At 36.5% G+C, this 20,856-nt stretch overlaps 1 protein-coding gene across 1 annotated transcript in view; it reads right to left on the bottom strand.

Moving 5' to 3' along the window:
- Positions 1 to 270: 270 nt before the first annotated feature.
- RIT2 (Ras like without CAAX 2) overlaps positions 271 to 20,856 on the bottom strand; it is a 390,343-nt gene continuing 369,757 nt past the window's right edge. The window contains exon 5 of the mRNA XM_045886799.2: positions 271 to 683. Within this exon, the coding sequence (XP_045742755.1) occupies positions 456 to 683 (228 nt within the window). The 3' untranslated portion in view covers positions 271 to 455. The remainder of the gene's footprint in view (positions 684 to 20,856) is intronic.

Below are 20,856 nucleotides of genomic sequence, written 5' to 3'. Positions count from 1 at the left end.
GCTGCAGACTCCTGCTCTGAATTGTTTCCCTAGCTTCATTATTTACTGAGATTCCTGAAATGCAAACAATCAGAGTCTTATCAGGCAAAGGCAGATCCCCTGAGCCTTTTATCATTCTGTCTGCAATTCTGAATTTCCTCTATAACCAGACAGCATACTAAATGAAGCCAGACTCTTAAAGGGAAATGAGGCAATTGGAATGTCAATTTTATTTAGTAATATATTGTAAAAACTTAAACAGCATATCCAGCTGATTGACAAAATCCATCCAACTGTTAAGGGCAAAAGAAAACTATCTCAAGAGGTACAGTTATGCAAATCTTGCTTTTACCTATAGGCAGATATTTAAAAAGAAAGGGAGAGAGACACAGAAAATATTGAAGCAGAATGCAACATCTGGAATTGTCCAACTGATAAAATTCAGAGAGAGAATAAGGGAGTTAGAAGCAAGGATATCATGTCATGTTTTCTTTCTTCTTCTTCAATGAGCCTTTTAACTTCTTCCACAGGCTGTCTTTTCTCTTCAGTTTCTTTTCCATCAAGGATGGCATGGACTCTTTCTTGCGGATTTCCCTCACTAGACCATGAAAGGCATCATCAATGCAGAATCTGAGAGCCGCAGAGGTCTCAAAAAAAGCACAGTTATATTCCCTGGCCAGACTCAAGCCTTCTTCTGTAGAGACCTAAGGGAAAAATAAATGATAGTAAAAAGAGAGAAAGGAAGAGATGCTTAAGTCAAAAACTATCAGGACTATGGGCATGTTATATGAAAAGAAAATAGAATTTGTTGTAAAGGAAGGTTTCTAGAATTTCTTAACTTGAAGAACAAATGAGAAATCAGAATCTCTAAAAGGGCAACTGATTAGAACTTATTAAAAATCAATTCTCCAGACTTTAAAAAAAGGTAACATAGCACAGTGGTCAAAACCATGGCTTTAGAGTAAAACTGCTTCATTTCTGAGTTTCAGCTCTCCCACATTTGAGTTTTGCAAACTTGGGTAAATTTCTTAACCTTTTTGGCCTCAGTTTTCTCATTTGTAATCTAGAATAATGACACCTGCCCCCAGGGCTTTTTGTTAGTGTGTCTAATGTGCCTTTTACAGATAATGTTGCTGAGTACATATTGAAAGCTTTATAACTACTGTTGTTAATTATAGTCCAGAGCTTTCAGTTAAGAATAAGCCAGAATGAAGTTGCCATGAACTTGAGAAATGATCTTCTGACAAAAGAAAACAAAAGCCAAACACCACCATTATAAGTCTCTAGCTAAACACTTCAGAGCATGGTTAGAGGTCTACCCAGGTTGTGTGGCACTAAACTAGGTGGTGGTGCATGTTATTGTAATGGGTCCTCTAGGGATGATAAACTGACTGAGATCAGGAACTGTGCCTTAACATCTCTTTAATGTCTACTACAGTGCCTGGTACCTAAGTCACCACTAGAGGAGAAAGGATGATTAATAAAAAATACCTGGATTTAAAAAGTATGCATTAAGATGCAAACGTAAGTGATGTACAGGAGATTATGTGACACTGTAGCTGGGTGCTAATAATCCTGCTCAAACTTTAGCATTCCCATTAAGCTCCACTAGATTATTCACACTGGCTTGAAGAAAGCAGGATAAGGCTGCTTTGACTCAATATGTTCTGATGGCCTCTTTGTCCATACTTGGTCTATTTATTAAATTTACTCACGTGTATATATTGATATGTTCATATTTCCTGCCAAATGGAAGTGTATGGTGAATTGGAGACTCCATCAGCCTGTACCCCTGAGTGACCGTGACCAGGACTATGGGGAGTAGAGCACCCAGTTCACCAGGGTGGGTATATTCACCAGGCATAACTAAGGAACTTTGTTAAAGTTCATCAGCTTAAAGCTGATGACATTTTGGAGTTGTTTGTAACCGGAACATAAACCACTTTTTCTTAACTGATACACCATGCTGTAATAAATGATTGAGCTGGGATATAAAAAGGTGTCTGATTTCAAAGCCAGGTCCTTTTTAGTCTTTCTTTGAAAGATCAGCCTCACTAAGGGCTTTCATTCCTGCTGGCAAACACACCCATCCTTTTTCAAGCTCATTTCTATCTTTTAGTAACTAAAGAAATGCAGATAAAAGCAACCAACTAAAGTTATTAAGATTCTGTCTTACCAGCAATTAGACAAAGTCATACATTTATTAACTTGTCTGATTTCCAAGGAATCACAGGTGACAGTCTTACCAAATGCTTTGACACTGCATACCATGTGTTGCCATTTAGTTTTCAGGTTCCTGTAACAATTTTCCCAACTCAGAAGGTAACAGACACATATTTGCTATTTTTTATAGCAATACCACATTTCTGGTATGATTTTCTAGATTAATCCCCTTTCATTAGGATACACACAGCCTCAAAATCCCTGTGGCTTGCAAAAGTGTTTCTTGCTCTCACTGCTTATTAGCAACTAGAGGGCAGACTGTGTCAGTTCAGCTCCAGGCTATGGGTTGGGATCTGGTTTGTCCCTCCTGTCTTCTTACTCTGAGACTCAGATTCAAAGAGCTCGTCTTATCTGAGATATGATGTTCCATGACAGAGCAGTGGGCAAGAGGCAGAGATAATTTTATGTACGTCTCAAAGGTCAAAAGACAAATGGAGAAAACCTTAAGTCAATGAAGCAGGTTGTATACTTAGCTCACAAAGAATTGTAAAGAAATAGAATCTACCAAAACCATTTATATGTAAGTGCAGCACATTATCCAGTTAAAAAAAGACAAACATTGTGAGACCAATTTTTTTTAAACACTTGTAGTTGGAACACCATACAGGTAAGGATATAGAGTGAGATTTGAATGGAAATTAATACAAAAAGATATTATATTGGTACAGTATCAGACAAAGTAGATAGTTAAAAATTATTGCTTAAAAGTGAATCTATGATTAACATAATAAAAAATTTTTAAAAAGGTGAATCTATCATGATACACATTTGTATGTACCAAAAATCATAGCCTCATTTAATAAGCCAACAGAACTAAAATCCAAAATCATAGTGAGAAATTTTAACCATTTTCCCTCAGCAGGTGAAAGAATACATAGATAAGTCAATAAGGATGTATAGGTTTGAACAAAACACATTTGATCTAATTTATATAGATAAGATGCTGTACCCAACAACTGAAAAATTCATTTTCTTCAAATGAACTTGAAGCATTTATACAGATAGACTTCATGCTAAGCTATAAAGCAAGTTTCAAAGTAGCAACCTCAAAAGGTTACCCAAAAAATCAGCAAATTAGACCAAAAGGGAGCAAAGGGAAAGAATGATAAAGACAGAAATAATGAAATAGAAAATAATCATGCAGTGGAGAAGACTAAATCTGAAGATGTTAAATTGATAGAGCCCAGGCAAGACAAGGTTAAAGGTGGAAAAGGGTTACAAATAAACAGTATCAAGAATGACAAAGTAGACATAAGTACAGATCCTATAATCATAAAAAAAGGTAATTAGGGAATATTATATTTGTGTCAAGAAATCTGACAAGTTAGATGAAGGACAAATTCCTAAAACAAAATTTGCCAGAACTTTACCCAAGAAGAAACAGAAAATCTATATTATCCTATATCTTAGACAGGAATTAAATATGTAATTAAGACTTTTCCACAATTAAGTTTCTATAACCAAAAGCCTTCTTTGATGAATATGTGTGGATATATTTACCAAAAAACTTGTACAAAACAGTTCTTAGCAGCATTATCACAGATAACAAAAAACTAAAAGCAACACAAATAAGTGAATTTGATAATTTGTTGTATATGAATAGAATGGTATACTGTTCAATGCAAATGAATCAAATATTGTTATATACAACTTAGATAAATCTTACAAACATAATAGTGTTTAGTGACAGAAATCAGACCTATGAAACATTTTTAATAAACATTTTATAAACATTTAGTTTTAGCTTTATAAAAATGTGGCAAAGATGGTACAGAGAGTTCTCATATACCCAACGTCTAATTGTTCTGCTTGTTATATTAATATGGTACAAGTTACACTTTTAGAAAGTTGAAACACAAGAAAACTAGTGTTAGGAGTCAATATGTGTTTCCTTTGGGAGGTGACACAAGGGAGTCTTCTGGGTGCTTTTTATTATCTTCCTTGATCTATATGGTGGTTTCAGATGGGTTCACTTTGTGATAATTTATGAATTGTATACTTATAATTTGTATGCTTTTGTATATGGTGCATCAGTGAAAAACTCAAACAAATGTACTATATAATAGGAAGTACCCCCTCTGAGTTTGGAGCATCACCATTTCCTCAAGTTCAGTAGTATTTCTATAGCTAAATGTGTCAACATTCACAGTAAATAGGATATTTAAAGTCTCAGATCACATCAGATCATGGTTTGCCACAAAATGAATCAGTTCTGGTCAGAATTTGCAAATACATTAAAAATTTTGTATTTTAGATTTCTGATTTCTGAAATCAGATAACATTATGGACTTAGGTTTCTAGCAGGAAGGTTCAATACCATAAAGATTACAAATCATCTCAAAGTAGTGTGTAATTTCAATTAAAAATACATCCAAATCCTGAAATCTTTTGAAACATAGACTGTTACACAGAGATAGTAAAATTCATAGGGAAAAAATGGGGAAGAAATACTTCAATTCTAGTAAGGAGGAGGCAGAGAGAAGAACAATAACAATGGCATTGGACTCATCCTACTATAGTTCTCCTATATCTATAGCAGTCCAGATAGTGGGGTATTAGTTAAGGACTAGACAGACAGACCAATACAATGCAATGGGTAATCTAAAAATAAGATGATGAAATATATGGGAGCTTGATATACTATTGGGTAGCATTCTAAATCAAGTTTGGAAGTGAAGATGCATTCAGTGGTGCCCTGACATCGAGTCATCATCATTTTGGACTATTCTTGATGTATGGAGATTATTTCTCCTAGCACAGGAAGGTAGTTTTTCTTTTGGGAAGAATAGAAGTAGAAGGGGGTTGAAGTCTTTAACTAAACATATATTTATTTCTTACACATTTGAAAAATCTCTTTATACAAACATGTTTATGAAATCTTTCCTAATTATAAAAGTGTATTACACATTGTTGGAAACATCAAAATTCAGTTAAAAGTCCAATGTAATAATCTGAAAAAAATTAGAAAAATTCCATCCAAAGATTCATATTGAAGTCATATAAGCAAATAATAGATGACATAACTGCTTATTATTGTAGCAGGATGAAGTATTTTTAACTCTGTAGCTCCCCATTGCTTTGCTAAGTAAAGTAGTAATCATGAACCCTCTATTTCAAAGCATGAAATGTAGTTGCATATATTCTTAGATTCATTTTCAGAATATTAATTCCATGTTACAACTCAGTAATTTTCACATTCATTATAAAATCCAAAAGGAAATTAAACTTAGTAAAATACTCGATCTCTTCTATAACTCCTGAAAAACATTTATTAGATCAATCACCTAATTTTTTTATTTTTTAAGAAAAACATTAAGGTGAAAGCATACTTTAAAATTCCCGTGTTTCGATAAATTTTATCTCACACCAATATTGACAAACCATAATTTGTCATCCCTACACTAGACATTGAGATCAATATACTATATATTCAATGGAAGAACTTTAATTTTTACAGATTCTGGGCTTTATGCTTAATAATTTTGGTCTGTTCAAAGGCTATAAATATTTCAATAGTATCTCTGGGAATAGTATTTGTCCACTAATGGTTTTGAGTAATTCAGAATCAGAGTAACATAACAAGTAGTAACAGTTTCTATATTAGGCTTCAAAACCAGGGTATGTAACATATTCATCCAATATATTATCTTAGCTATCCAAATTTTAAGTAAAATTAAATGTTTTTAAATGACAAATATTCATCCATGCCATATAGTAGCTGCTAAGAAAGAAGCACAGTGTTAGAAGGGAATTAATACATTTTTTTCCCCAAATTAGGAGTTTCAGGTCCAAAAATGGTTAAGCAAATGGTTTAAGGTCACATACCTAATTAAGTAAAACAACCATCAAGTTCTACTCTCTTCCATCAAGTATTGTTTCCAATCCTTGCTGTTTCTCATGGGGTCTTTCCAGTTCCCTCTGCCAGTATTCCACATATATATAATTGATTATTCTGATCTGAGGCTTTATAACTTGAGATTATTCTTAAATTACAAACAAATGGCATAGAACATTTAACATTGCATTTACAGAAAAAGAAAATTTTAAATAGAGAAAGAAAAATAAATATTGTAGAAAGACTATTTGGGGGTCAGGGAAAGAATCATTGATGCAGATTCCATTGTGCCACCATGCCCCTCAATTGCAAGGATGGGGAGTTCGTGATTAAATGTCCCACCTGCAGGCCTTAGAAAGCATTGGCAGGAAAAAAAGGAATAAAGAAAAATGTTTTATACAATAGAAAATTTCAATAACCCAGGGGAGCCATCATTTTAATGGATGTGACCTTTATCACTGAGGAAGATCACTGTGTAATGTGCCAAGCACTCTCTGAAATGCCATTTCCCATCTGCCCAAGGAGACATTAGAGCACTAGCCACAGCTGCATGGGGGGATGAAGAGACCACTGGGGCATGATGGCAAGCACAGCCTGTTCTAGTCCTGGCCCAGCTGCTGGTGGGAAGTGGCAAGCATGCTGGTCAATTAGAGTTCCAGTCCCGACAATCTGCTGACTTCAGGAGCTTCATTGCTCTTTATTGTAAAGGTACTCAGGGTAATGGTGGTCATCTAGTAACCTATATAATTCTTAGTAGCATAAAAGGAAACTCTGATACTGCTTTGCTGTATTTGCTAACCTTGAATGAGGAGAGATTGGCAGAGAGATGGATCTGGCTCTTCCAAGAGAAGCTTTGCAAGTGTAATATCTTTATGGTTCAGCCTACTGGGTACTGTTAAAACATTCAGTGTACAGAACAAACTCTTTGGGATTTGTATATATTTTTTAATGTCTTCCTGTGTTTCACTTCATTCTTACCCATGAAGATAGTAATTTTCATTATAGAGCCTACATCATCAAGGTAACAGGAATCAGGTTCTTGGAGATTTGGGACCAAAACATTTTATTTGTTAATAAGAAAATAAGAAGGAAAAGTTGCCCAAACTTAGATTGTTCAGTTTTCATTTTGTTTCATTGTGTAATTGATTTTGATCAGTTTTAACAATATGAGTAACCTTGCCAGTTTCCTTGACTAGCTCCAATGAAAGTGCTTTTGATTTGTTTGCTTTTTTAATCTGCAAGTTATTTTATTTATTTTAGAGAGAAAGAGTGAACACGAGTGGGAGGGTAGAGGGAGAAGGAGAGAGAATCCCAACCCGATTCTGTGCTGAGTGTGGAGCCTGACTCGGGGCTCAATCTCACAACATCATGACATGACCTGAAACCAAGAGTCAGAGGCTTAACTGACTCCACCACCCAGGCACTCCTACAGGTTACTTTATTTACACATATCTACCATGTAAAGGTAAGTGCATAGATATCATCTTAGACTCCTTGCAGGGAAAACCAAAACACAACAAAGCACTAGCAAGAATTTCCCACCTTCAGCTGCCGTCACTGACATATGAGAAACTCATTCTTTTTAATTTTCATTCCAGTGTACAGTGTTACATTCATTTCAGGTATAATTCAACAGTTCCGAATATTACTCAGTTCTCAAGTGTACTGCAGCCGGTGTCAGAGAAATTAGTGCCTGTGTTCTCTTCTACGATTTTTAAGGTGTCAGGTCTCAGATTTAGGTCTTTAATTCACTTTTAGTTTATTTTTGTATATGGTGTAAAAAAGTGGTCCAGTTTCATTCTTTTGCATGTTGCTGTCCTGTTTTCCCTAACACCATTTGTTGAAGAGACTTTTTCCCATTATATATTCTTGCCTCATTTGTCAAAGATTAATAGGGCATATAATTTTGTGTTTATTTCTGGGCTTTCTGTTCTGTTCCATTGATTGATGTGTCTATTTTTGTGCCAGTACCATATTGTATTGATTACTACAGCTTTGTAATATAACTAGAAATTTGGAATTGTGGTATCTCCAGTTTTGTTCTTCCTCAATATTGCTTTGCCTATTCTGGGTCTTTTGTAGTTCCATATAAATTTTAGAATTGTTCTTGTTCTGTGAAAAATGCTGTTGGTATTTTGATAGGGATTGCATTAAGGTAGTATAGTCATTTAAAAAATATTTGTTCTTCTAATCCATGAGCATGGAATGCCTTTCCATTTATTTGTGTTGTCTTCAATTTCTTTCATCAATGTTTTATAGTTGCAGAGTACAGGTCTTTCACATCCTTGGTTAAGTTTATTTCTAGGTACGCTTTCTTATTTTCTCTTTCTGTTGTTTCATTATTGGTGTACAGAAATGCATAAGATATCTGTACATTGATTTTGTATCCTGCAAGTTTACCAAATTCATTTATCTGTTCTAGTAGATTTTTGGTTGAGTCTTTCAGGTTTTCTACATACAGTATCATGTCATCTGCAAAAAGTGGAAGTTTTACTTCTTTACCAGTTTGGATACATTTATTTCTTTTTGTTGTTTAATTGGTATGGTTAGGAATTCCAGTATGATGTTGAATAAAAGTGGTGAGAGTGGACACCCTGTCTTTTTTTCTGACCTTAGGGGAAAAGCTCTGTTTTTTGCCATTGAGTATGATGTTAGCTGTGGGTTTTTCATGTATGGCCTTCATTGTGTTATGTTCTCTCTAAACCTACATTTTTAAGGGTTTTTGATCATGAGTGCATGTTGTACTCTATCGAATGCTTTTTCTGCATCTAGTGAAACAATCATAGGGTTTTTATCCTTTCTCTTATTGACATATCATGTTGTTTGATATGCAAATATTGAATCACACTGTGTATCCCAGGAATAATCCCACTTGATCATGATGAATGATTTTTTTAATGTATTTTCGGATTTGGTTTGCTAGTATTTTGTTGAGGATTTCTGCATCTATGTTCATCATAGTTGATATAGTTCATTTTTGGTGGTACCTTAATCTGGTTTTGGTACTGGAGTAATACTGGTCTAATGGAATAGATTTGGAAATTTTTCTTCCTCTTCTATTTTTTGGAATAGTTTGAGAAGAATAGGTATTAACTCTTCTTGAAATGTTTGGTAGAATTCCCCTGTGAAGCTATCTGGTCATGGACTTTTGTTTGTTGAGAGTTTTTTGATTACCATTGCTGGTAATTAGTCTGTTCAAATCTTCTACTTCTTCCTGCTTCAGTTTTGGTAGGTTATATGTTTCTAGGGATTTAATCCATTTCTTCTAGGTTGTTCAATTTATTGCCATAAATTTTTTATAATATTCTCTTACAATTGTATTTCTCTGGTGTTGGTTGCTACCTCTCTCCTCTTTCATTTGTGGTTTTGAGTCCTCTCTCTGGTTTTTTGTTTGTTTGATGAGTTTGGCTAGAGCTTTATCAATTTTGTTGATCTTTTCCAAGTACCAGGTACTGGTTTTATTGATGTGTTCTATTGTTTTTTTAGTTTATCACTTATTTCTACTCTAATCTTTATTATGTCATTCCTTCTACTTTTAGATTTTTTTGTTCTTTTGCTAGCTCCTTTAGGTGTAAGGTTAAGTTGTTTGAGATTTTTCTGCTTCTTGAGGTAGCCATTTAAACTTTCCTCTTAGAACCGCTTTTACTGTATCCTAAAGATTGTGGATTGTTGTTTTATTCTCATTTGTCTCCATGTATTTTTTTATATCCAATTTTGATTTCCAGGTTGATCCATTCATTGTTGAATAGCATGTTTTTAACCTCCATGTATTTGTGCTCATTCCTGATTTTTTTTATGATGGATTTTTAGGATCATAGTGTTGTGATCAGAAAAGATGCATGGTATGACTTCAGTCTTTTTGAATTTGTTGAGAATTGTTTGTATGTGATCTATTCTGGATAATGTTTTCTGTGCACTTGAATGTGTATCCTGCTGTTTTAGGATGGAATGTTCTGAATAAGTCTGTTTATCTGATCCCATGTGTCACTCAAAGCCACCATTTCCTTGTTGATTTCTTGTTTGGATGATCTGCCCATCAATATAAGTGAGGTATTAAAGCCACCTACCATAATTGTATTGCTATCAATTAGTTCCTTTACATTTGTCATTACCTGCTTTAAGTATTTGGGTGCATAAATATTTATATAAATATAATATTGTTGGATTGTCCCCTTTATTCTTATATAGTGTCCTTTGTCTTTTATAGTCTATTTTGTCCAATGTAAGTATTGTTACCCCAGCTTTCTTTTGACATCTGTTCGCATGATAGATGTTTGTCAATATGCAGGTGTCTTTAGCTCTGAAGTGAGTCTCTTGTGGATAGCATATAGATGGGTCTTCTTTTTTTCAATCCATTCTGTCACCTTATTTCTTTTGATTGGGGCATTTGGACCATTACATTCAAAGTAATTTTTTTCCCTGTCTTTTAAAGTTTTAATTTGTTAACATACGGTGTTATAATAAAGAAAAAAACAAAAACTAATGTTAATCACCATACATCATTAGTGTTCCATGATTATATTAGTTTCAGGTGTACATCTCAAAGTAGTTATTGCTATGTATTTTGGTACTTGTTTTGTGGTTGTTTGTGTAGTTCTTCTCTGACCCTTTCTTGCTGTCTTTCATGGTTTGCTGGCTTTCTTTAGTGATATACATCTCTTACTGGTTCTTGATTTGTGGTTATCATCAGATGTGTAGACAACATCTTTTGCATATAGCAGTCTGTATTAAGTTGATGGTCACTTAAGTTTCAACCCATTCTTCTCTCCCTGTCATGTTTTAGGCATATGGTATCATATTTCATGTCCTTCTCTGAGTCCACTGACTAATCTTTACAGATATGCTTATTTTTACTGCTTTTGTGTTTTCCACTTTTCTTATTCCTATTCCTTTCCACTCAAAGAGTCCCCTTTGGGACTGGTTTAGTGGTCATGAACCCAGCTCTATCTCTCCTTCTATTCTGAATGATAGCCTTGCTAGATAGAGTATTCTTGGTTGCAGGTTTTCCTTTCATCACTTTGAATATATCATGCTACTCTCTTCTGGTCTACAGAGTTTCTGTTGACAAATCAGCGGATAGCCTTAGCCTTATGGGATTTCCCTTATATGTAATGGTCTTCTTTTGCTGCTTTTATAATTCTCTCTTCATCAGTGTTTTTTGCCAGTTTAATTACTGTGTGTCTTGGTGTGGACCTCCTTGGGTGGATTTTGTTGGGGGATTCTCTGTTCCTCCTGGATCTGGATATCTGTTCCCTCCCCCAATTAGGGAAATTTTCAGCTATTATTTCTTCTTATAAATGTTCTGCCCCATTTTTTTTCTTCTCCTTTGGGGATCTGTATAATGCAAATGTTACTATGCTTGATGGAATCACTGAGTTCCCTAATTTTTTTCCTCTTACCTGCTCAGCTTGATTACTTTGTGGATTTGCTCCTCTGCTTCCTCTAGCCTGCTGTGTATTCCAGCTAGTGAATTTTTAATTTATTGTGCTCTTCATCTCCAGTTGGTTCTTATCTCTGTTTTATTTCACTCTCTTGCTGTGGTTTTGTCCTGTTCTTTTGTTTGGGACATATTCTTCTGTCTCCTCATTTTGTCTAACTCTGTCTGTGTTAGGAAAGTCAGCTATGTCTCCTGCTCTTGAAAATAATGGCCTTACGAAGAAGTCCACTAATTCCCTACAATGCAGTGTTCCTGTTCACCAGAACCTGGTGCTTCAGGGGGTGTCTCCATTGTGTGTTGCATGCACCCTGCCGTTGTGGGCATTGTTTGTTAAAACTGTGAGCCCCACCCTGGCAGGGGTCCAAAGTAAGTGTGTACAGGTCTGCTTGCAAAATGAGACCTGTGGTCACCTCTGGGACTCCGTCTGGCCTGGGCAGATCCAAAATGGGTAGGGTGCACAGTTGTAACAACAAGGTGCACCTGGGCTATCTCAGGGCCTGCTACTGTTGGGGCCCAGGCTGTTCAAAATGCACAAGTGGGGAGACATGGTGTTGTCAAGGTTTGTACCAGTCTTCTGAGGGAGAGGACCCCTAGCCCAAGGACTGAGGCAGATGTGACTGGGGAGGGCAGGGCTTAATAGTAAATGTCAGCACAGTGCTGGTCCCCTTAGAATTCCTTCAGTAATCCCTGCCCCAACCTGCCCTGAGACGTACTTCCTCACATGCCCACTGCAATATTCTGGCCTTTGAGTATTTGCACATTTCCTTTGCCTGGAATGTGCTTCTACCAGCACTTTTTGTGGCTTTTTTCTTCTCATCAGTCATGTCACAGCTTAAATATCATCTCCACTGAGACACCTTGCCTAACTATTCTCTAGAAAATATTCTGCACATTGCCAGTGATTGTTCCATTGTTCTGTCTTATTTCTTTCTTGGCACTCAATTACTCTCTGAAATCATTTTACTAATTTATTCCTCTGTTTATTTTCTGTCTTCCTTCAGTATAGTGAAAGCTTTGTTATAGCAGGAATCTGTCATTCTTGTTCACTGCTGTACCTGGACTCAGATGCCTGGCCATAGGAATACAGTGCTGGGGTTATGATAAACAGAGGAGCTAGTTGTCAGGGCAATAGGAAAATAAAAAGGAAATTCCAAGTAATTATAATCAGTGCCATGACAGGGGCCAGCATAGATAAGTAGTGCCCAGGCCCTTATTAGTGGTTCTAGGCTTCCTCAGGAGGATATCTATGTAGAAGACCTAAATGATAAGCAGGTTGGTGGGAGGAGGGGCAGGGAACTGGAAGTAGTCTCAGATGGAAGGACTAGCAATGGCCTAAGGCAGAGGTGATAATGGTGCTTTTGTGGGATCATCAGCAGTTAATGTGGTTTAGAAGAAAGGAGGAAGGAGAAAAATCAGAAGAAATTTAGTGAGCTTAAATGCCTACTTTATGTAGATTCATATGAAATTTGTTTGAAACCCATCAATTAAGTAATTTTTTAAAAAGCCTATTTCTTGAGTGCCTACTCTGTGCAAAGAAATGTAAAAGGTTTTTCTCTCTCCTGCTGGAGAGAGATTGATTGAATAGAGAGAAAAGCAGGACATAATAAATTAAATGGTATAGCCACTTCTTCTCAGGTACAGGATGGTAATGGCTCTAGGGTAAAGGGTTTAGACTGCTTTGTACAAGAGACATTTGAAATCTCCAAGGTCTTGTGCTTTTCATCCAAGAAACCCTGGTATGCTGGGGGGAAAGGTTGCCATGGCAGCCAGCAAAAAGAGAAGGTTAATGCTAAATATTTTGCTAACAGCAATATCTGGCTGCTGCTTTGAATTTTTCTCCTACTACTTTTAAAATATCTTGTTAAAATTATAAATCAATAAAGTTAGGCAGTATATATGTCAGAACATATGTATGTATGCCCATGCCTTAGGATATCTTCGTATATTTGCACTAATAAATGTGTGTATTTGACGTATATTACTTTATGAACAAAGAGTAAAATTTTGGCCACTTGGAGAACTTAAGTGTCAAAAAATATTTCAGCAGTTAATTTATTACATTAATAAATTCATAAGGTAAAAATAGAAGGAACTTATATTTGTAACACATATAACAATTATAATTAAGCAATAAATTGTATAGCTGTGTAATATCTGGATCCCCTGCAGACTATAAAACCATGAGGGCAAGGAACATTGCTTTCCCAGCAACACTTCAGTGTTTTGCACATGAAACAAGCTCAATAACCATCTTTCATATCTCTTCCTTGAATGGGTGGGTGAATAAAGGGATAGCAAGGCAACCAAGGAAGAAGCAACCAACAACTACAGCAAAAACTCTCCGTAGATTAACTAGAGAGCTCATAAACCCAAATCTCATTTGAACTGCCAAAGGTTTTGAGTCCCCCAAAAGCCCTCTTTTATATGTATACTGTCTGTATAAGAGATATGCACTGCAGAATCTCTAAACAGAAAAAAAAAGAGGGCTGGGTCATGATGCTTTCTTGAGTGGGATCTAGGGATCACAGTGATAGATGACTCTGATGTGGCCCAAAGGAAAGCCAGAGGTGGTATCAGGGTTCCTCCAAGTTTATGGTCAACACATGTATCCTTTTGGATTATTCAGAAAAGGAATGCCTGGCAGAGAAGAAAGAACCTGAACAAAGTAAGTTTGATACAAGTTCTAACTCTGGGATCTACAGAATATGGAGCTGGGCATTTTTTTGAAAAATTTATAAGCCTGTGCTTCTTGGACTACTATAGTTTTCAATTTTCACAGAGCCATCAGTGCCCTTGTCAATCATTTTACTTATTATTAGCTAGTGCCCTTTCCTATTCCTCATTTAGTTCTTCAAAATCCTTACTTCTCATTTTCAGCAGATGTTCTTGCCCTCTTATTTCACCTTGATGAGAAAATAAAAGCATCCACAAATAATGAGTAAAACATTCAAGACTAGCACCTAGAAACTCACCTGTGTCATTAGCTACCTTATGTTACTCTCCCAGTCTCAAATGAAGATAAATAGGTTACTGATTCTGTCAAGTCCAACACCTCCATCTGGGCTCTGTCCTCTTCAATATCTGTTTCAGCCTGGCAACATGAGTTGTACCCCTCTCTGTTCTATATTTTAAGCATCCAATTCTAGTTACCTTCTTAATAGTGAACAAAAGGACAGCTATAACTGTATGTTATTTAGGAAAGCCCTTGTACAAGGTTAAAAAGATGAAGAATGGGGCTGAGGTATGAAAGTGATTAGAAGGATGCACAGTCTTAAAGCACCCTACTAGATGGGAGAGGATATTCGTTAAGGGGTTAATATTCAAAATACATGAAGAATTTACACAACTCAACATCCAAAAAACAATCTGATTAAAAAATGGGTAGAGGACCTGAATAGACATTTCTCTAATGAAGTCATACAAATGGCCAACAGACACATGAAAAGATGCTCAACATCACTAATCATCAGAGAAATGCAAACCAAAACCACAATGAGATCGCTTCACACCTGTCAGAAGGGCTAGTATCAAAAAGACAAAAATGACAAGTGTCGGTGAGGATGTGGAGCAAAAGGAACCCTCATGTACTGTTGGTGGGAAGATAAATTGGTATGGCCACTGTGGAAAGCAGTATGGAGTTTCCTTAAAAAAATGAACAATATAAATACTATATGATCCAGTAATTCTACTACTGGGTATATACCCCCCAAAAAACCACATGAATTCAAAAAGACATTTTTGAATGCCTTTAGTGCAGCATTGTTTACAATAGTCAAGATATGAAAGCAACCTAAGTGTCCACTGATAGATGAATAAAGAAACTGGGGGGATGCACACACACACACATTATCGCTTATAATAACTCAGCCATAGAATGAATGAAATCCGGCCATTTGCAACACCATGAATGGACCTAGAGGGTATTATGCTAAGTGAAATAAGTCTGACAGAGAAAGACAAATACCATTTGATTTCACTTATATGTGGAATCTAAAAGAAAAAAAGAAAAGAAACAGACCCATAAACACCGAAAACAAACTAGTGGTTGCCAGCGGGGAGATGGTGGATAGGCAAAATGGGTAAAGGGAAGTAAAAGGTATAGGTTTCCAGTTATGGAATGAATAAGTCATGAGGATGAAAGGTACAGAATATAGTCAATGGTATTTTCCTGGCATTGTATGGTGACAGATTGTGGTGAGCACAGCCTATAGAATTGTTGAATTTCTATGTTGTATACCTGGAACTAATGCAACATTGTGTTTCAACTACAATTTAAAAAAAGATATCTGAGGTTTATGTGCTGATTTAATAACTTCTGATTTGCACATCAACATTCACAATCTGGATTCTGCTCCTCTCCCCACCCATTCTCCTAAAATGGTTTTCAAATGTATAAATATGACCCTTGCTGCCAAACCCAGTAGGTGCTTCCAGTGATCTTTCAGCATCTGCAATATTTGACAAGTTGACTACTTTTTTCTTTAAACTTCTCTTCTGATTTGGTGACCTCCTTTCCTGATTTTTCTAAGCTCTGATTACTCTTTGACTATTTTCAGTATCTTAAAAATACTACTCTTCGCTCACTTTTCCCATAACTATATGCCCATAGATTCTGACCTTTACTTTGCTTCTATTCTTATTTGGCATTTGTTCCTTATATATTCTTATTCAAGTCCATAGCTTTAGTCATCATTAGAGTTCTCATGAGCCCCTATTAATGTCTTCAAAGATCATATTTCGGTTTAAGTCCAGAATCACAAGTCTCTGCTGGGCAGTTTCTTTGAAATGTCCCATAGGTACTTCAAATTTGTGGTCAAATTAATTATTTTTCCTTGCCACATGTTCCATCTTGGCTAATGGCACCAATATTCCCAGTAATCTAGGCAAGATCTTTAAAATCCTTCCAGATTCCTCTGTCTCCCATATCCTTAAATCTAACTGATAGTCAAGCCATTTCATTTCCATCTTTTTGTTATGGTATGCTGACATCTTCCTTCTCCATTTTCATGGCCAGTGCCTTAATCCGGGGCTCTTGTTAATTTATCCCCTAGATGATTTTTCTACCTTCAGGCTTGACCACCTCAAATCTATCCTTCCTACTCTACCCAGAGAGAAATTTCCATCACATCAAAGCAAGTATTTAGCTCTCCAATTTATTTTTGTGATTCCCCCATCATCAATAACACAGTGGGTAGCACATAATAGGTACTCAAAAAACAGTGATTTGTTCCTACAGCGACTGGTACCAGATGAAGTCAGGCTCACCTCTTATTTGGATAAATAATTCTGCCTCTCAAACCCCAATTTCCTCCTCACGATAAAAAGGATACCATCTCCTTCAGAAGGCTTCTATGCAGATTAAAGATTATATAGTAATATGGTCCATAACCTCATGTACTTAGTCATAACTACTAATGGAGCAGTCTGGGCTCTTAGAAGAATCAAGGGCATCAGATGGGCTACCAGAATTAAAAGAATATGGAATATCCTCAAAACAAAAGAATTCAGGATTGTAATGGACTTTAGGGTCATCTTTAAGCCATCAAGTCATTACATGTCATTCCACAACAGCTCTGTCACACTATAGGGACACAGTAATTGCACAGTCCTCTGTAAAATGACCCCTTTTTATCAAAGGTTCTTATATTTAGTCAGAAGAGAATTTGAATTATAGAGCTGAAATTGCCCCAAAGCATCCTATACTCCAAATCCTAAACATTTTGAGAATTTCTTAATTTTTGAGATACTACAGTTCTTCGATGCTGGAGTTGGCACTAAAACCCAAGACTCTCTTTACCACCACAGATGCCCCTTTGTCTACAACACAAAAATGGTGCATGGGACAAGTAGAGCACACAGGATGTAAAAGTGCAGAGAAGAAACTTCCTGAAGCAAGCAGGCTTGCATGGAGTAGAGGAGAAGACAGAGACTAGAGACTTTCCCCTATCAGCAGCTGAGGACTCTGAGCATCTGGATCTGGGGCTTTCACTTTATTAAATTTAATTCTTTATTTTTAAAATGTATATTCTATAATTTTTTATATATATAATAGAATATGTATCTGTGAGTTCTGTCCCTTCAAATCTGGACAATAAATGTAGATTCAAGTGCCTGCACAGATGACAGCTTTTAACTGTTACAAGAAACCCCTCTGTGCCCTTAGCAACTCCTTCCATTTGTTGCTTCTCAAGCCCAGTTGCCCAGTCTCTCCCCAGGTGGACAAAACGACCTGCTTCCCAATGGCCGTGCACACAGCATGCCAGAGAAAGGAAAGTAACCTTGACAAGTCTGTTAGGAAGCAGCGGCCTGAGACTGCATCTCCAAATCAGTGACATGTTTTCTCTTCCAGATTCTGGTCATGTCAGAGCACAGAGCAAACACTATCACGGCAATGACTTGTCAGCTCACTGACATTATCTGTGCTCCATCCTCCAAAGCAGCAGCTGAGAACATAGGCTGTGTTAGTCAAAACAGCAGGTCTTACTAAGATACAGGGAGAAAAGTATTCTGCTTGAGAGGATGGTTTGTGAAACCAAAGGGCCTGCGTTCTAATCACATTTCTGCTGCTTCCTAGTTGAGTGACTGTATATGAGTTACTTACCTTTCTAAAACTCAGTGTCCTCATCTTAAAATGGGGTTAGTAAGAGATAGAAAGGAGATAACAGAATGCCTCATACTTATTACACGTTAAATGTACTATAATTTGGACTTTGTTTATTCATTTAATACATAGAACTGGCTTGTCTCCAGTCAGAAATCATGCAATGCTGATGAATGAGAAGTTTGACTCCTGTCTTTACAACAACGACCAGAGTGGGGGAGGGGACTTTTTACTGTCAGAGTTACTCTGATACACTTGACTCCATTGCCATATCTATCCTCAGAATGGTTCAGTTTTCCTTTGGGCATATTTTACTGAATGTGTCATAAAAGCATTTTGTTCAGACCACAAGTCTTCCCCTCAGCCACCAGTTATGTTTAATCAGTAGGGGGTGGGGTTATTGTCTCTCCTCAATTTACTAAAAACCATGAATACTGTTTCACTTCCTCTGTTGTTTTCTTCACCTTTCTCCTGCATAGCCTCTTAAATTTCTTTTCCTCCATTTTCCTATTTTCTACCTTTACCTTTTCTTCTCATCCTTCTTGTCCTTCTTTAGATCTTCACCAGCCAACATCTACTAATCCCTTAGGTTTTTTTAAAGTAATTCCCAGACTCTGTTCCATGAACTGTTTGTTGATCCCCAAGACTGAGTATGATTTCTCCCTCTTTTTAAGTCCCTAAGCATTTGGTTTTTGTCACTCAGTCTTTAATTACAATTAATATTTTTCTTACTCTGTACCAAGGATAAGTTTCATGGACACATACATAGTGCTCCTTTCAACACTTGGAATCATCATCAAATTGGCTCCAAAACTGACTCCTGTTATTTCCTAAAACTTAACTGTTTATGAAATTCTCCCTTCCTCCCAATTAATGCAGTGTTTGCCTTAGGGATTCAGTTTTTCCCCTCTCCTATAGTATGTGACTCTCAACACAACCTAAATTTGGTCTTGTGGTCAGATCTTGGTCTTTCACAGTGACATCTAATTCAGCAAAATTCCCAGTTCCCTTAACCAGATGTGATTTGTCTAAGTGCAGGCTATGCTGAGTAGAGAGGTAGACCATGAAATCATGGAATCATAGACATTAGAGACAATTAGTGTTAAGGAAGTCAGACATCATTGCTTTTATAGCACTCCTGTGAGATGGGGCACAGAGACCTTTTTATAGACACTTCCAGGGATGAGTTTATTCACATATCAGATAATGTGTATCCCTCACTGGCTGAAAATCCATAATAAGAAGATGTCCTCCCTAGATTTCCTATCTCTTATCCTAATTCTGGCCTTGTAGAGACATTCAGAATACCACCTCCCCTCCACCGCCTTTTCTTCCATGTGACAGCTCTTTTAATACTGGAAAACATAAATGATGTCTTCCACTCGTGGCTTTACCACTGATTATATTCAGAAGATGGTGCTGTCTTATTTTCAGAAGACAGTCATCTTCCAGAATCTTAAAAAAAAATCAGAAGAAAAATGAGCAGATGGTTCTATTTTGCTTTGTTCTTACAGAGTAATGTGTGACCCAAAAAAGTATCTATAAAACAGATAAATAGCAGCAACAACAATGAAACTTTGGTTGTAAGATCATTACTTTTCTAATCACAGAGGATGCACAACTGCTTAACCACACCAGACATTAATGGGTTTTGTTTTGTTTTATTTTAACTATACTTGTTACTCCCTCTGCTAGGATAGGGGCAGATAGTTGGGCCTCTACATTTTAATGTCTTTGATAGACAAGCAAAAATATAAGAGGCTGAAATATACCCTCTGCAATGGCATTATTAGCACTATCTACTTCCTAGGAAATAGCTTCCTTTGGTGACTCATTCAAAAATACATCTTCCCTACCATTTAACCTCTTATGGATGTTTGCAGTGCATTTATTCATCTCAGATTAACACACTGAATTTGTATACTGTAGATCCTCAGTACATATTTACTAAACTAGAATAGCTAAGGTGAACATTAGCAAGAAGAGTCCCATAAAATATCTGTTTTTTGTGTGTCTAAGGTAGGCAACCCTAAATTGACAGAGAAAGAAGAAGGTGATCTGGATCAAATAATGCTCAAGAGGAAACCAGTGGATTTTAGAAATGACATCTACTCATGAGTTTCAGTCTGTGAAAGTGCACTACATTTGTGCTCTGCAAGGTAACATATTGACCACACTGATTTGGACAGCAATGTTCTTATCTATAAAATCAAGGGAAATGATATCTATAGTTACTTCCACCCCAATGATTTCTCAAACCCCTTGCTATTTTTTCCCTTTCTCTTGCTGTGCCTGCCCACTCTCTCTTTGAATCAGTCTTTTTATGTCCCATTTCCAAGAGTATTACCAATGTTCACCCAATTGCTAATCATTCCCCATCCTCCATACTCTACCCATTTAAAAGTCTTCGCACTTTCCAGAATGCATCATTCCATCTGCCTAGATACATTTGCAAGGAACGTACCACATCTGTTAAAAGTTTAACCTCCACTGTCTTTGTAGTAAAACATTAGCTTCACCCTCCACCCTGTGTATCTTCCCAGGTACCTTATGGGCTAGATGCCCTTTTGACCTCATAAATGGCACCCCTTGAGGGTAGAAACTATCAAGTTCATTTTGTTCTCTCAGAATTTAACCATAGCAGGGATTTGATAAATATTTGTTGAATGAATTGGATTCACAAATAAAGTCACAGCATCACTAATGTTATCTTCTTTTCTTCAGGTTTGTACAAGAGATTGCTATGGGAAAATTTCTGACTGACCTTCTTATTTCACTAAG

This window comes from Mirounga angustirostris, unplaced genomic scaffold (genome assembly GCF_029215605.1).
Source record: "Mirounga angustirostris isolate CCGP_5_RB_7025 unplaced genomic scaffold, mMirAng1.0.hap1 SCAF_14, whole genome shotgun sequence".
NCBI classification, from domain to species: domain Eukaryota; kingdom Metazoa; phylum Chordata; class Mammalia; order Carnivora; family Phocidae; genus Mirounga; species Mirounga angustirostris.
The sequence above is the reverse complement of the archived record's forward strand: the minus strand, read 5'-3'. Positions and strand labels throughout refer to the sequence as shown.